Source organism: Coturnix japonica, chromosome 2 (genome assembly GCF_054131305.1).
Source record: "Coturnix japonica strain WE chromosome 2, WE-NBRP24, whole genome shotgun sequence".
NCBI classification, from domain to species: Eukaryota; Metazoa; Chordata; class Aves; order Galliformes; family Phasianidae; genus Coturnix; species Coturnix japonica.
This window is the reverse complement of record NC_140664.1, coordinates 72,907,136-72,924,961: the sequence shown is the minus strand read 5'-3', so window position 1 is coordinate 72,924,961 and position 17,826 is coordinate 72,907,136. Positions and strand designations below refer to the sequence as shown.

The 17,826-nt window shown below is 42.3% G+C and overlaps 1 protein-coding gene and 1 long non-coding RNA gene across 2 annotated transcripts in view; one reads left to right on the top strand and one right to left on the bottom strand.

Annotated features, from left to right (window-relative positions):
• Positions 1 to 17,826, bottom strand: part of NEDD9 (neural precursor cell expressed, developmentally down-regulated 9) — an 80,745-nt gene that overhangs the window by 46,646 nt on the left and 16,273 nt on the right. The window contains exon 2 of the mRNA XM_015854571.3: positions 9,719 to 9,932. Coding sequence (XP_015710057.2) covers positions 9,719 to 9,721 — 3 coding nt within the window. The 5' untranslated portion in view covers positions 9,722 to 9,932. The remainder of the gene's footprint in view (positions 1 to 9,718; positions 9,933 to 17,826) is intronic.
• LOC107309625 (uncharacterized) overlaps positions 16,560 to 17,826 on the top strand; it is a 44,052-nt gene continuing 42,785 nt past the window's right edge. The window contains exons 1-2 of the long non-coding RNA XR_014942761.1: positions 16,560 to 16,635; positions 16,725 to 16,848. This is a non-coding gene — a long non-coding RNA (uncharacterized LOC107309625). The remainder of the gene's footprint in view (positions 16,636 to 16,724; positions 16,849 to 17,826) is intronic.

The window sequence follows — 17,826 nt, the reverse complement described above, 5'->3', positions numbered from 1 at the left end:
AATTGGGCACTTACCGTTGTTATAGCAAACCGTAATTATAATCAATTACTAAGTATGCAAACATATTTTGTATACCCAACGGATTTAGACCTATTTTCATTCCAGACTAATTAGAAAGCTACGTGGTAATCTCCAGCCCCAGGCTTTTCCTACACACCCTTGAGTGACTGCTTAACCTCTCCCTTGAAAATAAACAAAATGCTGCCACATCCTCAGCTCCAGATTGGGGACTGGGCAATGACAGCTGATGTGGTTTTTTTAGTGATTCCTATTTCTTTTACTCTGCAGCGTTGTCTGCTAACTACTGGCTTCAGTGGGAACTTTGACTTTACAGTTTGCTATTTCTAGATGAAGTTAATGTGTTTCACAAGTGCTAGGGGAGGAAGAAAACAACTATATTTGAAGCAAATACTTGTTAGCTAGCTTTAAGACCAAAATATAAGTTGAAGTCTAGACGTTTAAAGTACTGAAGCAAGTATCTGAATGTAGATAGAGACTACTTCCTTGTATGCTCTCCAGTGCATGAAGACAAACAACTACTGGAGTTAGTCTAGGGATATCTGCCCTGCCTCTGAGCAACAAATTGTATTAGGTGATTTCATTAGGTCATTTTAAGCCCTAATTTTCTAAGATTAAACTCAAATTAGCTCGAAGGCTGAACTGTCTGTGCCTAACTTAATCCACTGCTGCTACTAATTAGTGTGCCCACCTTGCTCTTCCTGTGTCTGAGAAACAAGCTTTGTGCCTTTTGATAGAAGAGAGGCTGAGTAATCACAGCCTCCTATTGGGTGTGGGTTTTGGGTGGATTTCATGATGAGGCTTGCTGTAGGATCTGTGTTCAGTGTGTAGTAGGCACCAAGCAGCTTTGAGTGGATTGAGAGAAGTATGTTGAGTATCTATGACAGAGGACAGTCACATCACCTGATGTGCACCCTCAGCCACCTGATGTGTTTGGATACCACAGCAGTAATGCTTCCATGAAAATGCAGGGAGTTTAGAATTGTTCTTTGGCAAGTTTAAGCAAAGGGCAGGTGGATTCTTACAACCTCACCTAGCATGTGGAACAGCACACATTAGTTGTAGGATGGATATGCTTTTGGTCTACAGGAGACTTGAACTGCTTATATCCTTTTACAAGGTTAGGCAGCTTGCCCCAGCCAAATCATGCTGCTGTATTTCTCTATATTATGTTCATTCTTTTTTTTTCTGTTCTAGAATACAGAGCAATGTTATGACCTTAGAAAGAGCTGTTTGTGTAAATTACCAGGGAGATCAATGGTGTTCCAAGGATTCATAACTCAGGCAGAAAAAAATACATCATCAAATTGCTCAAAGGAACTTGTTTAGGGTGGCAATTTCCTCACCATATTTCAGCTCTGCGTCTCCAGCTATTCAGGCTGTCTAAAATAAATCATTACTACTTTTTTACTTGTATTTTCCTAACAATGGGGGAAGTTAGAGCAGTTTGTGTGAACTCTTCTTTTGAATTCTCTATTTCATTAAAACTAAATAAATTCTATCTGCTTTTGCTGACAACTCTACCCTAATTCCTGAGCATGCAAAATGTTTCAATGGGGTTAAAGAAGTGTTTTAACTGTGAGAAGCTAAATAGCTGAACTGTCTTACCTGCCACTGGAGTGCAAAGTGAGCTATATACGCAAACCAGGCCTTGCACATTAAGAAACCTGAATAAGAGGTGAGATCTGTTCCCTCCTCTGTAAGCTTTCATCCTTCATTGGAGGAGTGCTCAGTCCTGAGTCCTGCTATGCGACCTCATCCCAGGCAAACATATTTGCCTTTGGTGAGGAGCATGTTTTAGTATGCATGCTATTAAGACTGCTTTAAAATTCAATCTCCATTTTTGTACTAAAATAAGAAGTCATGTCCAGGAGAGGTTGAGACTGGCTTTTTAATTACAAGCTGCAGTTGTTGTTTTTCTTCATGAGGATTCTCAAATGAAATAGAGGCACTGCTTTGGAGTGGGAGACCAAAAGGATGTTTCTGAGCTAAAAGGCAGGCAGAATAGGCTTAGCTTGTCACCAACTTGCACTGAATTTGACAAATGAAATTTCGTTAGAAGTACAGGGGTGGTTGTGAAACTGTCAGTAAATAACTCTTTCCCCAGAGTCTCACACTTTTTCCAGAGTATATTTATTCTTTGGACTCTATTGTGCCAGCAACAGTATTTTAAAAGCAAGAAATAGAGTAAAAGGTTAGAGGTAGAAGTTAGTAGATAATAAAGGTCAAGTGCATTTTTTTTCCCCAGGAGCTACTAGAATTTAAGCAATTATTTCATCTTCTCTTTCTCTCTTTCACTTTCTTTTGTAGTTGTTACCATAGATAGGCCCAAGCCAAGGCCATGAACCTAGACAAATTCAAGGATGGTTCTAGAACTTAGTTTTATAGCTAACTGCTTTCTATGCAATGAGCCAAAGCAAAACCTGATTCCCATCCTTGTGACCCCCTTCTCTGAACAGATTTGGAACTGTGTCAGACCTGAACTTCATGGCTGATGACCCTCTCTTGTTATATTGAATTGCTGAAGGATGGTCATATAAACCTACATCATAATGCCAAGATGGGAGGTCCAGTGATGGATGCAAAGTTAGGGGACGTAGCTCCCCTGCAGTCTGTATCACTTGTGTCTGAAGTACATAGCAGCATTTCCAAAGGGAGAGTTGTACTAAAGGAGATGGGGGTACTCATTCTCTAGTTTCCTTTTAAAAAATGCAAGAACGTGTGTGAGTGTTTTTAGCTAAATGCATGGCTTCCCCTGTTAGAAGGGCAGAGCTGGAATCTCAGCTCTGTAATTTAGTACAATAAATAAATTTACTGGGAAACAAGTCCAGCATATCACATGCTTCTGCTGGTAATATCAGCAGTGCTTTGCTGCCTTCTCTTATCAGTCTGTATTCCATCCATTGCTGTTGTAAACAGAAGTCACTGCACTTGTATTATGCAGGAGCTTGATTTACATATAGAGAGAATAGAGCTACGCGCACTCTTTGCTCTTCCAAGTTTCCTAAAGCCACAAGTGCTTGTAAAACTGACACAGTGTGTCTTTCTAGCGCTGATGAAATTGGAGGACTTGGTTTCTTGGTATAATTTCTGTTTTCTGGAATCTTAATTAGAACATTCAGAAAACACTGATAACCCAGCTGTCTTGCCTCTGCCCTCACTGTAAGGTAATCGTGATGACCTTCTGCAAATCCCTTTTAATTAGCCTTTTTCCCAGGCTGTGCCATGCCAGCAGATGATTAGTACATTAATCTTACTGTATTTGCAGCTGCTTCTTTAAAGATGGAATTTGATTTTGAGGCCCAATGAAGTTTTAGGTCATAGTCATCTACTATAAAATCTCACCCTTAGGGAAGTCTAGCCTCACTTTTTTGGGGGAAAGAGAATCTAAAATAAAAGTTTGCAGATGTATGAGTGTTGTTTTGTGCAACAATGTGCTGTCAGCAGTCCTTCTGCTTAAGGATAAATTGCCATCTCTCCTTCTGCAATCTGAATCTACAAGCTGATAGTAATGCTATTGAACAAGATAACAAACACCAATGTGCTGCTCATGTTGGAGGCAGTGCTAATTTATGTATACTAAGCAAAGTCTTTTGCAACTGGTATCAAAATATTTTCCCTAAATCTTCTGTTTGAAGGGGGGAAAAAAGAAACAGGAAGATGTGCTTTTGACATCATCAGCATTCTGAATGACCCGAGGGCTGATGGTGAGAAGGAGGACAGCAAGGTTCAGGGTGAGCAACAGTTCACAGAGCCCCTAGGGATCCTAAACAGAGGAGCTATCAATGGGTTTATCTGTCCTTGTAGCAATACATGCACCAGCAGCTAGCTGAGCGTTTATAGCAGGTTTATAGCTATCCATAGATGGAGGTTAGAGACAAACTTCCCGTTTGGAGAAAACTGATGGGTTATTTGTGACTTAGCTTGGTCTCATTTTTAATAGGCACCAGATGAGAAATTTGTGTGGAATCTTGTACGCATCTCAGTATGAAGGCAGAAAGATGGGCCTGACAGACTGAGCTTGCATCTCTGGGCCTGCCCTGTTAGTACAGGGAGGGTGGCATTACCCAACTAAATTTGTTGGTTTGGTTTGAACAGTGTTTTGTGTTTTGCTTGGGAGACTTGAGATGTAAAATGTCCCTTTAGATACCTTACTGTCAGTCTCTGTTCAGCATTGCTGAAGTCTTCTTTTGAAAGCATTTGAGAATAATCAAATAACCATTGCCGGTAGCGGATAGCTTTTCTACTAAGTGATAGTTAAAGCGTGTCAGCAATCCTTGATTGATAGCAGACAAACCAGGCTGCTCTCATATTCTCTCCACAAGACTTTTAAGTCTTGCTGACATGCCTGGGATTTGAAAAAGCCCACGATGAGAAGTGATAACAGCTTGTAAACACCGAGTGTGGCCACACCTTGCAGCGCCAACAGCTTGAGGGAGCAGATCCACATCTGCCCTTAAATTCCAGGAAGCAAGTCATTGGTAATACAACACAATGACTGTTCTCCATCTGCAACCAATTGCTGTTTAACTAATGATTTTTAAGTAGGAAACAGCCACACTCATCTCTTATTAGGTCCTTGAATAAACAATGGCTGCTTCTTGAATGCTTCATTACCACAGACAGGTAATGTAGTCACTACTATTTTTCCCCTAGGTGTTTGCAACTGTTAAGAATGGGGTAGCTCTGAGCAGGCAGGCAGATGGCTTGTGGTGTTGCAGCCTCATTGAACAACCCAGCTGCACATAGTCAAGATGTTTCTAAGGTTTTGAAGCAGAGATAGCTTTAAGACATAATGTGGGGGTTAAGGTCCAGCGCAAAAGTTGTGAAGAGGCAATGATATACTTTTGATTTGGTTCACTAAAAGGGGGATATGTAAGTACCCCCCTCTTAACATTTCTAAGCTGATGGTTATTCACCCTGAGTTAGTGTGCTACCTACAAACTACAAAGCCCTGCTCTACTCAAGTGGAAAGTCTCTGCCCTGCATGCAAACAGGGCTCAGCTGGTCTCTTAAAGCAGAATGTCATGCCAAAGAAGTAATAATGAGCCTAAGGAAATCTCATGAATGAGAGGGGAAGAATAAAATTACATAAGATTCCTTATAAAAGTATTTTGGAAAATGAGCAGGGAAACAAAGCCATTATTATTTCTAGACAGGTTGTGCTCTTTAATGGCATTCTAGTGCTGCTGCTAAGAAATGGGTTTATCTGTGGGACTTCAGTAGCTGATACATACCTTGTTTTTGGATGAAAGTAAATAAATCTTAAAGCTATTTTCAAAGAGCTACTTCACTTCTAGCGTGCTTTTTGTTAGTTTAAAGAACAAAACAAAAAGAATTCCTAGAAGAAAATATTTATGCTCATTTATGGAAGCACAAAGCCTTACATTTGTTTTTGTTTTGAAAGGTAAGTATTTAAGTGGAGGCTGAGCCTGACCTGCAGGTGTTGTGGCTGGCTCTGCTCACCTGAATAGGCGTGCTCCTGCATGCATAAGGGTTGCAGGTGGCTTACCTTACTGCATTTATCTTAGCTTCGTTCTTTTTTGGAGGTGTGACAGGTTGGTCTTTCTTGTGAAAATGTGTTTCTGGCTTGAATTAATCTAGAGGAACTGTGAAAGAAAGGGGGGCTGTTTTGTTCTGTTCTTCCCTTTCATCCTACTCCCTGTTAATTGCTTCAGGCAGGCCCTTTGTATTTACCTGTATTTAGCTTGCTATTCTGGATTCCCCCTCCTCCAACAGAATATTAGCACTGATTTTGCATTTCAAGTGTGGTTTATATAAAATGGCTCCTTACTGCTATGAAGTTTTACTTTAGCTGCGACAAATGTGTTGTAGCTGCTGCTTTTGTGAGTTCTAGTGAGCCACATAGGCACTGTGGTAACCCTACACAGCAGTAAAGCATACTGAGTAGACGCTGTCTTTAGTTGTGTAAGGCACTATTAATGACTGCATGAGCAGTCAATGCAGCTGGAGCAGCCTAATCCTTAACACCCTGGTTACTCCATGGCTGGTGATCACAGCAGTTGTGTCCCTGGTTTTTCCTTCTGTCCTTGGCTTTGTTAGTTGTTGATACTTTCTCTGTTTGATCAGGGGTCACAATGTTAACTTTTCCTTCAGCTGTATCTCCTGTTCTCAAGAGCAGAGCTTGATCACAGAATCACCGAGGCTGGAAAAGACCTACAAGATCATCCAGTCCAACCATCTACCTACCATCAATAATTCTTGCTAGACCATGTCCCTCAACACAACATCCAAGCGTTCCTTGAACACCTCCAGGGTTGGTGACCCCACCACCTCCCTGGGCAGCCAATTCCACTGCCTGACCACTCTTTTGGAGAAGTAGTATTCCCTAATGTCCAGCCTGAACCTCCCCTGGTGCAGCTTGAAGCCATTCCCTCTAGTCCTATTGTCAGTTACATGAGAGAAGAGGCCGACTCCCAGCTCACTACAACCTCCCTTCAGGAAGTTAAAGAGAGCAATAAGGTCTCCTCTTATCCACACTGAACAATCAGCTTCTTATAAAGCCTGTGTTGCACACCCCTCACCAGCTTTGTTGCCTTATTTTGAACATATTGTAATAATTGATGCACCCAACACATACAGTGCTGTACTGGGAAAGAGAGAGGCCTGAGCCTCTTGGGATCTGGGAGCTGCTTGCTTGAGCACAGGCACAAAGTAGAGCAGGTCAGGGCTTTTTCCTCACTCTCATCTGTCAGCACCTTTTGAGGATGAATCTGACACGACTTCTGCACTGAAAAGCATTCCTTTAGACAGACCACTGGTGCCCAATGTGTGCTGCTGAGCTGCTTTGTTCAAACTACTTAGGAGTTTGTATTTTATAAGAAAATCAAAGCACTTGGTATTTTTCCTTAAGATCTGTTACGAGGTGCTCTGTTTTCCATGCTGCTTCACTGGACCCAAATCCCAGTTTTTTCCATGGTAATTTTAATCACCTGAAATTCTGCACGCAATGTTCCTGTCACGAGGTGTGTTTCAGGCAGTTGCTAATTCAGACCTTTATCTTGCTGAATTTCAGTGGATGGGAACATAAATGATCCATGTTAACTGGCAATAGAGGCTAGAGAGGGCCTCCATGAATGAAAGTATTATTTGTGGGGTGAGGTGTAATCCCCCAGATCCAGGCTGGGAGAGCTGCTGCTCAGCTGAGGCCACTTTTCAAGCCTGTGAGGCAACTGCTTTCCTTGTAAACTGAGGAATTGGGTATAAATACATTTTACTGCACCTTTTAAAGTACAAAACAAAACAGATGGCTGAAAGTACTGTGCTCTCTTGTCAGCTCTCGCCCTCTTTATGTGGACTTGTTCCAGCCCTCCCAGTCTTTGTAGGTTTTAAGACAGTTATTAATCTTTATTTCCCTCCCCCTCTATCTCAAGGGGCCTTTGCTTATCCCTGTCCAGACAATGCTACTGCAACCCGACTCAAAACCTGATGATGATGCTGACCTGAGATTAGCTATTGTTTGGAAACCCTCATAATTAGTCAGGGTGTACCTATTCAGCTGGAAGCCAGAGATCTCGTGCAGGAGCTGAGGGGCTGAAACAGTTCACTGGGCAGGCAATGCAGAGCAGCTCAGGCGGCTGTAGGACAAAGCATCAGGAGATGCACATCAAAAACCCGATGCTTATGGGAGGGTGTCTTCAGGAAAGGCCTGTTGTCATGCCCTGGCAGCTGTTTGCATGGACCAGGGTGCTTAGCTGTGTTGTCTCGAGCTGCAGAAGCAGATAAAGGAGTGGGGGCTGAGTTAAAAATCAAAACCTTTAAATAAAAGTGTGCTGGTTGGTTTGGTTCTTTACAGAATGTGGGAGCTGGCAGGGTGCTGTAGAAGCCAGCACATGTTCTGAGTCTTGTGCTTCAGAAAATGCATTGTGCTGGCAGAACCGGACAGCAGAAGGAAGGCTTAGAAAGGTGAAATAATAATGCTGTGTGCTTCGACTTGTGGAAGTAGAGGAGGAGGTGTTTGATTTGAATATAGCTTGTTTGCGGGATGTCTGAGCCTGCAGATCATTTCCAGCTAGAGGAGAGGGGAAAGTTCTGCTAAATAGAAGGAATAAAGTGAGTCCAGCTGAAACTTAGGGAAACTCACTAAACTTTAGGGAGTTACTCGCTACCTTCCAGCTCCTGCTTACCCTGTGATTTGGCAATACTCCATTCTGCCTGCAGTTTCTTCAGTGTCACTGGGCTCTGTAAAAGCCTCCTTAATCCAACACAGGAATATTTTATGCAACTGCACCCAGTGCAGTTCTGTTTTGCTTGATTTAAATGAGAAAGTTAAATCTCAGTCTAGACGGAGTGCTCTCTAGCTTTAGTTGATCTTGCACCCAATGAGAAGCATCATTTATGGGTATGTTTCTCATTTTCCAGATGAGCCCAGGGGATCTGCGCCCCCAGTAAAATTCCTATCTGCCCGGCATTGCCTTCCACTCCTGATTTATACCTCAATAAAACACATAACGAGAAGGAGAAAATGTTTAATTGTATAACTGCTGTGACTTTTGTGAGGTATGCTTCTGGTGGTTATTTATGCACTTGTCTTTTTTAAGGAAGTAAAAAGGCCCGTTACTTTCATTTACAGAGGGAAGAGTGAAAGAAGAAGGAAAATAATACTGGTGAAGGTTAAGAAGTAAGCCTTGAGCTAGCATGATTTCTGAAGAAGGTCTCTGATTAAAAGATCAACTAAAATCACAAAGAATTTCAGGCTGGATTTCAGATCTTAAGGGCTCCCCTGAAAAAGATCTGTTCTGTCCCCTAACAAACCAAGCTAGAAAACAACATCCAGTTGGGGTTGTTTGATTTTTTGAATGTTGGAAAGCATTTATTTTTTTCAAAGTAGTAGCAAATGAAATATTCCTTTATGTTGCCTGTGAAATCTCTGAGCCTGACATCTTGTTTAAATTATTTCACCTTCTCAAACTCACACTGTGGTTTTCCTTTAAGATAGCTTGAAGGCTTAACATCCTGCTAGATCCAAGAGGCAGGCATGCAGGCCTGCCTTCAGGTTTCTGCTGTAAGGTTTCTACCTGTAACGTTATTCTAGTGGTGACAGGCATTCTGGCAGCATCTTAAACGTTCAAGTGGCTCATGCAAGATAAGAAGACTCCAGGATAATTAGAAGTGAGTGGGCTATTGGGAGGTTGGCATTATTTACTTAATTACATCATAAGCGTGCTTCCTTATCTTTTCTATTGCCTGTGTAATGATGTAGCTGCAAAGCTTGTTCTTTAGGGGGTGAAAACTGAGGAGCAAAGCTTGTTGTTGAGCTCCAATTTAGTCTCATTACTGATAAAGTGTTTATTACAGAATGGGAGTCAGTGCTGACATGCGCTTTGTTCTGCACAGGGCTCTTGCCTCAGGGGCTATCCAGGCTTCAAAAGAGCGGGTGTGTGGTAATGCAAAGACGTGCCTATATATCTACAAATTAGGTTGATAGAAGAGCAACGTGCTCAGTAGAGCTGTACTTAGTACCAAGGCTTACAGCACCTCTGTCTGCCAGCTCTGCAAGCTACTGCATTTGGTTGCAACCAAACCTAATGATGAAAGCCTGGCCTGACTTCTAAACAATGTGGGTGTTCAGTCAGTCTCAAGAAAGAAAGCTTTTTCTTTTTTTGTTGAACTCCCTGTAAAGAAAAGCAGTTACACTTCTATTAAAATGGCTTTTGACTTTGTAGAAAGTGAAACTTACCATTATCCAATGTTTCTGGCCTCCACCTACGGTATGTTAATCAAAGCAACATAGGAGCTTTGTGCATAGTTGATGGCTATCTCTATAGGAAATCCAGTGTTGTAGTAAACCATCTGGTTCTTGCCTTTCTCAATTGTTCAATTTCTCTTTCAATTCCAGGATTTCCTTGTTCCAAGTACTTCTTCCCAGACCAATGTGCCTTTTTTCTTTCTCCCTGTGAAAGAAAATGTCAACGAAACAAAAATGAACCAAGGAGGGGAATGTCTTTCAATTTAATTTTTATGGGTTTTATTGGCTTACTTTTTAATATTTCAGTTGTGTGGGGTTTTGTTGTTGTTTTTAATATTGAGCCAGTCCACCATTTGGATGATGCAAACATAAAGCAAAGGCTGATCTCTATGCTGCAGATCATTAATCTAAATTTAACTGACCAGTCATGCTTTCAGAGGTCATTTTGGTTTGTTTTTCAAGCCTGCTTGTTGTCTCAAGTAACCCAAATGTCACGTTGTTGGGGCCCTGTGCTTATTCTGATGGGAAACACACAAGCTGCTATCCTGCTTTCAGGTGCTGAGGTGATTGCCTGCTGATAACAAGTTCCTCAATGAGAATATTATGAGACGTGTACTTCTTCAAAGAGAGACCCTGGCTGCATGAGAAGGAAGCATAGTGGTTGTCGGCAAGTAGCTTTGAGAAAATACTGAGCTAAGAGAGCTTCTGCCCAGTGTGGAGGGAGTGAAGTTTTAGATGGGCTTATGGTATGGCTGCAGTAAGCTGTAATGTAATCCTTCTAGCATGCAACACAAAGGGCAAGCAAGGAGCCGAGCAGAACTATTCAGCTTTGGGATGTTCTCCTTTTGCCAGGAGAGTCAGTCTGAAGGAAACTTTGGAAACAGAGTACATTTACTTTTTTGCGCATTTATTTTTGAAGCTCTTAGTAACATTCACTACTTATACTTCCAAATGCAGGAAAATGATTGTCAAAAACAACCCTTTCTTGTAAATTGTTGAAGTTTCTAAGGTGTGATAGTGGCTCCCAACCTTCCGCTCTCCTCTGTAGCGTAGAGAACCCAAGAGGCGCGACTTCCCCATCAGCGTTTTTCTAGAGAATGCAAATGCTTCCTCCAAAACCTATGGAGGATGGAAGTGCTCAGAATGAGGTAGAAATGATCACCTTCTTAAAACGGTGGTGCTGACACTTCCCCCTCCCATACAAAGCAGACAAATAACTGAGTAAGCTGACTGTGAGACTGCCAGTAAAGGTTGCACAGCAGTCGCCTTTCTCTGCTCCCAACAAATGAGGAAAACGAATGTCTTGGCAAGGATTTTTCCCATCTGTCTGGGTCTAAAGCACAGAAGCAGCACTTCACAAGGAAGAAAAAGATACCATATTTTTGCGAGTGCATAGCAGCCGGCTACAGGGTGTCTGGTTTGGTTGTTTGTTCCCTCTGTCCCCTGACTTCTGAAATGTGTTTAGCATGTTGAACTCGATTTCTCACCACTCATCCAACATGGAGTGGAGTTATAGGGAGAAGATTTTGATTTTGTTCTTTATCAAACACAGCAAGATTCTGGTGGGATGAATGGGCCAGAGGCAACTGGTTGCATCTAGCACATGGTATTAACTCAATCATTCAGAACCACGATCAGGTGTTGTGCCAAAGTGGAAGACTCCTCATGAAAGCAGTATGTGTTCCCTTGCTGTGGGAATGCTGATATGTTGCTTTTCTTTTTTCTTTGCGCTGCTTGCTTTCATGTTAGGCAGCAGTAAACCTGTACTACATCCCGTGACCCAAAGGCTGCAGAATGCTCTTTGTTAATGCTCAACTCCATATCTTAGGCAACCAAATAGTGCTCCAGAAGTAAACGAGGGCTTCTCAAATTAAGATGTTGGGATTATTGCCGTACGTTTCAATTAATAAGTTCATTCCTTTAGTCCACTCTGAAGCATACAGCTTGGCTAAATGTTTGTTTTGCCAAATGATACCAGGAGCAAAATGATCCTTCTGTGATGCGTGTGGCTTACCAGGGTAAATTGTGGTACTAAAAATGATGGAAAGAGAAATCCAATTAAAATCCTTTTTAACACAGAAATGCTAAAGAGATCCTTGTTAGCTGTGTTTAAGAAAGAAAGGCAAACATGAAGTCTTAATCCTCTCTCCTCTGAAGGACAACGTTGTATTGAAAGGGCTGGCTGCTATTCTACATACTGCATGTTTTTACTTTGTGCTGCTTCATAACATTGAGGAAAGAAAATAAGGTGCAACCCACATGCTGTCCAGATCTGCTGTAAAGCATTTTTCCCTTTTTGCTGTGTAATGAACAGGCACTCTGTGCCTTTGTTATACAAACAGATTATTTATTACTTGATGTTGAATTTCCCTTTTATTTGTTGAAGGACGCAATCCTTGCAATGTGAACAGGCAACAATGAGAACAAACAATGCTATGGGGATGTGAAATGACTTGTACTAGGCCTGGCAATGCACTCAAATTGACAGGGCAGCTGTAGAGCAGCAAGCAGTGAGAGTTGCCTGGTTCTTTGGGCTGGAAGATGTTCATACCAGACTTTGAGCAGGTAGGTGGATGTTCTTGGGGTCAAACTGCAGACACACATCCTGTAATTGGTTCCTGCTCATCAGCTGAGGGCCACTCCTATTGTCACATGGAACAAACTATACCTGATAGTTGCTTCTGAACTGCAGGTAGGGAAAGGGGCACTTTAACCACCCCACTTAAACCATAAATGCCTCTCAGTCTGCTTAGCAGGCTGGAAGATGATTGGCTGAGCATTACTTCACAGGTCATTCCCCTTCAGGGCCCAGAGCAGCAGCCTGGGCCAAGTATTCTTCATAAGCTGCTTCACCTTCTGTAGGAGTGCAAAGGGCCTTGCTTTGCTGATGGCTCTTTAATTGGCTCAGGTAGAGTGGTGTAAGCATTCCTTACAGAAGTCCATTTCACAAATGGAAATCTGTTATTCCAGTGTATTCTAGAATATTTGGAAAGCAACGTTAGGGGCATCCTATTAAGGCTTGATTGGAGATATTTATGATATTGATAGTGCTTGTGAAAAAAACAATTTGAGCCTCTTTTATTGCTGTTGTTCATGCTTACTATGTCAGCAAAGCAGGCAAAAAAATAATATTCAGTGTAATTCATTGGAATTGGAAGAATATGACAATCGGTTTTTGAAGCTTAGGGTTAAATAAGGTGATAAGAATTTCTGTGGGATCTGCAGTGTTTTCAGGTGCATTCTGAAGTTATGGAAACTTTCTGAATATTATTTTTTAACAGAAGGCTGTGATTTCTCTTTCCACTAGCTGTGTTCACTATGTCAGCAGCGTGTTATGACTTATGCAACAAATAAAGCAGGACCATTCTAGACGTATTAGTGGAAAGCCACTGACTAATTACTTAATTTACTGGCAGTGAATGGGGCAGTGGATTTGTGTGGAGAAAAGTGGTAATAAACGTATGTCCGTACACTCAAAATGTATACATTATTCTTAACCCCATGTGTAGTGGTTCTTCCTCTTCATTCACGTTGTGTCCATGGTTAGAGATCTGAGGTGGAAAGGACCTGGGCTACCTTTGTGTTCCCAAGATCTGCAAGCAAGCAGACTGATGCTTCTTGATACTATTTGTTATCTGCTCCAAGCAGCGTGTGTGATAGCTGACAATATAACTGGGTCAACAAAACTTTCCTGTCACTGAAACATCACTTCTTCAAGGCAGAAAAGCAGTTTTGGTGGCTGCTTGTGTTATTTAATCTCATGCATTCACAAAAAAAATCAGTGGGCAGCATGTAAACTGCTGATGTATAGTGCTTGGTTCTGGTGGTAACTACTTAGCCCATGGTGAGGAGAGGAAACTGAAGATTCATTTTCTGAGTCTTCTGCTCAGAAGGATGAAGTTTGTGTTTCCAAGTCAGATATGGATACTGCGGCCTTGTCCCACATGCCTTGCAGTGCAGTAAGTATTGCTGATGCTCTGTGAGTAACACGCAGATCCCAGGCCGTGCTGTCAGCTCCCAAAGCAAGCTGTGCTAAGTGCTTCTAGTTTGGTGCTCAGCAGAAAACCTGGGTTACATATTGTCAGCATTTGGCAGCATCTTTCCTGTCTGTTACAGAGCAGCCCACATTATAACACAGGCAATTAGAACAAACTGATGCAAGCTCTGAAATAAGCTTTTGTACCATGACACTGCTTGAAACTTTCTGATGTAAGCTGTTGCTTTGGGCCTCTCTCAACATATTTGCAAGCAGTGAGCAACTTTAGATGGACTGATTGGGATTGAATTCTGTACCAATCAGATCTCAGTGTGTACCAGGCCATGACCACACTCAAACTGCTTTGTGTGGCAGTGCAGAAGCTGGAGGCATGTCTCATCACTTGGGTTCTGACTATATTCTGCTGAATGAACTGCCTAGGGATAATTACCACACAATTCTTGTAGAAAAATTTACAGCCTTGTGTTATCTACAGCACTGTGGATGGGACATTTGCCACCCACCAAGCCTTTAGCAGTGCCATGGGTTAGGAGGAGGTAAGTTGTGAGCTGCAAGAGGTCATAAAGAACCTAAGGAACAGCAGACATGAGTTAATGTTAAAGTAAAATAAGCAGGAAAGTTAAAAGCTGGAGGGAAATAAAGCTTTGGCTCTGTGTTGGATTTGCACGCACTAGCAGGAGCCCTCATGTTCTGATGTAAGTGAAGGTTTAGTCATGGGTGGCAAAGCAGAGCCTGAGGGAGGTAACATAGCTCCTGGAGCCACTCACCCCATGTGTGCCAGGAACCCCCTGGGGTCTGCCAATGGGCAGACAGACATCAGCCCACTCCTATATCAGCACATGAGCTCAACCGAGCAGGGCCAGCTTGGTCCTGCAATAAGTATTTCCACATTTGGCAATAAATGAGTTATAGAAGTTGGCATGTAACCAGGGAGCAGCTTCGGGCACCCACAGGGTTCTACTTAGTATATAGGAGAATGGTGCTCCAGCTAGTGTGAATGCTGTACTTGTACATAGGATGGAATCACTTGATGATGACAGTAACAATCAGGAAATCATCATCAGAAGCTTCTGCTGCCTGTGTAAACATAGCCCACAGCTGTGGCTGTGTCTTCTGCCTCATCATACACTAGTTTACACTTGCTCTATCCAACACCAAAAGCGGAAGAAAAGATTACAAGTTGTGGAGCTTTCTTCCTTGCACCAGCTTTGAAGCCAAAGATGTGACATCTCCTCCTTGAGATAAGCATTATGAGCAAACTCTTTGGAGATAAGGCACAACAGGCTTCAATCGTTTAAATTTATTCCACTTAGAGTGTGAGGAAAGGCTTGCAATTCCTCTCAGGAATTGGAAATGATGATTAGATGATGGTGGTGTGGCATTATTTCTGCAATTGTCATTGAAAGCTCACTGCAACTTGTATCTTGTTTTTGGCAATGATGCAACAGCTCTTTGAATTAGAAGTTGTAAATGTCACTTGGATTTGAGGGAAGAAGACAAATAATCTTGTTAAATAGTTTGGTTGTAAGATGCTTGGGTGTAGTTGTCTGGATATGAAATTCTTAGGAGAAGGAGCATGAACTTAGAAATATAGAGGGGTATAGAAACTGCCAGAGTCAGCATGACCATGATTGATTTCATCACTTGCCCTCCTGACTGTTGGTGCCTGTGTTCCCTCTGCTGTGAGCTGGGAAGCTTGAATGATTCTCCTGTTTCATGGTGTAAGCAGTGATTTACACTGATCTGAGCATTAGGTCACCTATGTATCAAGAAGAAAAAAGTCATTCTAGAGGATGAAAACCACAAGCTCCTTCAGTTTCGCCTCATGCAAACCTGTAACAGCTCAAGCTCTTTACCAAACTGGACTTCTTGGACCAAGTAGGTAACTGGAGGACTTGTCTCTAAATCTCAAATTGAGTAAGCTGGTTTGGACTTCAGTGGCCAGTATGTTTGCCACCCCTGCTCTGTGCAAAAAACATATGCCATGTTGGCAGGGTTCCATGTCTGACAAGGTAGGTAAGGGCCTTAGCCAGCAAACTCCATCTTTCAAAGACTGCGTGTGGCAGTGGAATAAATAGCTGCCTTCAACCACCCATTCCTGGTTCTGTTTCTCCCAGCTGTCACAAATGATTTTCCAGATGAGATTAAGAGGCTGAAATGCTTAAACATTAGTGGAGGGGACTTCTGTCCAAGGTGATGGTAGATTTTTAGTGCCCAGACTCATGAGATGAATGACCACTGATGAAGTAAATCATGGTTTCAGCTGTCAGGGCTGTAATTGTAGACAAAAGGACCAGTTCAGACTTGTGTTCAAAAAGAAAAAACAAAATCCCAAGTATAAGCTTTTATTGAAACCAAATGTGCTTGTAAAAGGCAGGAGTTATTTAAGAAGATGCGTACTTAAGTGTGCATAGTTAAGTGCCAGTTGTCAGCTCTTCATTTGAAGCCCTATAAATAACTCCTCATCCATTTCTGTGTTATGAGAGGTGCATGTGATAGTAAGAGATTATCTCGGACATGCTTTGCTCTCAGCACCCATCCAATTCTGCTTTGGGAGGATCAATTCATTCCCTTTCAAGCTTGTTTTCCCCTAGCTTACTGCAGTGCTATCAAATAGTCAGAATTCTTCCTCCTGAAGATTTGCCAAGGGATAATTGCTTTCAGTGCTGGGATAAACATGAAAACACTACTCGTAATGTCCTAAGCCATTCATTGGTGTGTGGGTTTTTGTTTTTGTTGTTTTTGCTTTCAGTCCACCAATCCCAGTGAGTTACATCCCTCGATAAACATCTCACCAGCAAACCAATTACAGTCATCCAAGTAGAAACATATACATGCTGTTTGCTAACAAAAAGAAGAACACACCATTAGGCAGCAAAAGCTTTCGAAGTTCAACAAGCCTCTGACATATGTTTGTATATACGTATATGATTAAAAAAAAGTTCTGTAAACTAATTTTTTTTTTAAGCTTGACCAATAACAAAAACCACTTGTTTACAGAAACTCCTATGCTGCAGCATGAGAAGCTCGCCTGGAATGCTGTGGCTTGGGTAGAAGATGAGTTCATGGCACAGATGGGGAGGTGAGTGCCAGGCGGCACACAGCAGCCAAGCAGTGCAAGCAGGTAATGGTGGTACTTGGTTTTCTCACATACAGAAACAGCTTTTGAGAGCTTCATGCTCCAGCAGCTCTACTACAGAGTGTGCCACCCATGGGAGATGGTATGAGGAACTGACACCTGGCCTTGACATGGACCAGTTCCAGGGGAATTCAGGTGTGAGAGCACTGTGGTTGCTTCACTGACTGGGCCCAGGGCTTGTGCCCATTCAGCTTAGGGTCTGGCAATCAAAACAGTATTTCCCTTTCTGGCTCATTGAATGCTTGTCATGTTTGTGTTGGTACAAGGCAGAATGTGGAGTGAGGGGCTCTCTCCAGTAATGTGCCCTGTGTAGTGCCTGGTTGTCCTCTGCTCCTCCATCTTCCCTCAGGTATTCAGGGCAGTGCATGGCCATCTGATTTCAAGAATGGGAACAGAACCTGTTATATATATTGCTCTGAGCCATTTGGTCTTGATTAGAACAGCAGTTAATATGAAATTGATTTGCTATAGTTCATGGGTCCAAATAAACCTGCTTCACTGCAGTATGGTTGCAGAAAACTAATCTGGGCAGACCTTGAACAGAAGGTCATGTCTCCATTGCAAATATGACAATGTCATTTAATGGAGCATTGTGGATTGCTGTGGCTCCCATTTGCTGGAGATCTGTCACTGGAGACAGTGTGTACAGTTGCATCTGAGATGAATTTTAAAGGAGAAATGTTAGCAGCAGATAAAAGAGGTGACAGTGTGTTGCCTTATCAGTCACCCTGGCCGCACGTGTATAAACATGTGATTGCCCTTACATGGAACAAATGGGAATGAATCTGAAACACTGCTTTCCAGTCTTTCCCTGGATCAGTCCCCTACTTCTGCAGGGACCACCTGCCTTAGAAGGAGTGAATCCACTGCATGTGCCAGCTCTTCTTTTGTACGTACAGACAGACAGCCTGATGGGAGAAGCATGAGGAAGGCAGTGGAGTTGGTAGCTTGTGCATCTCAAAG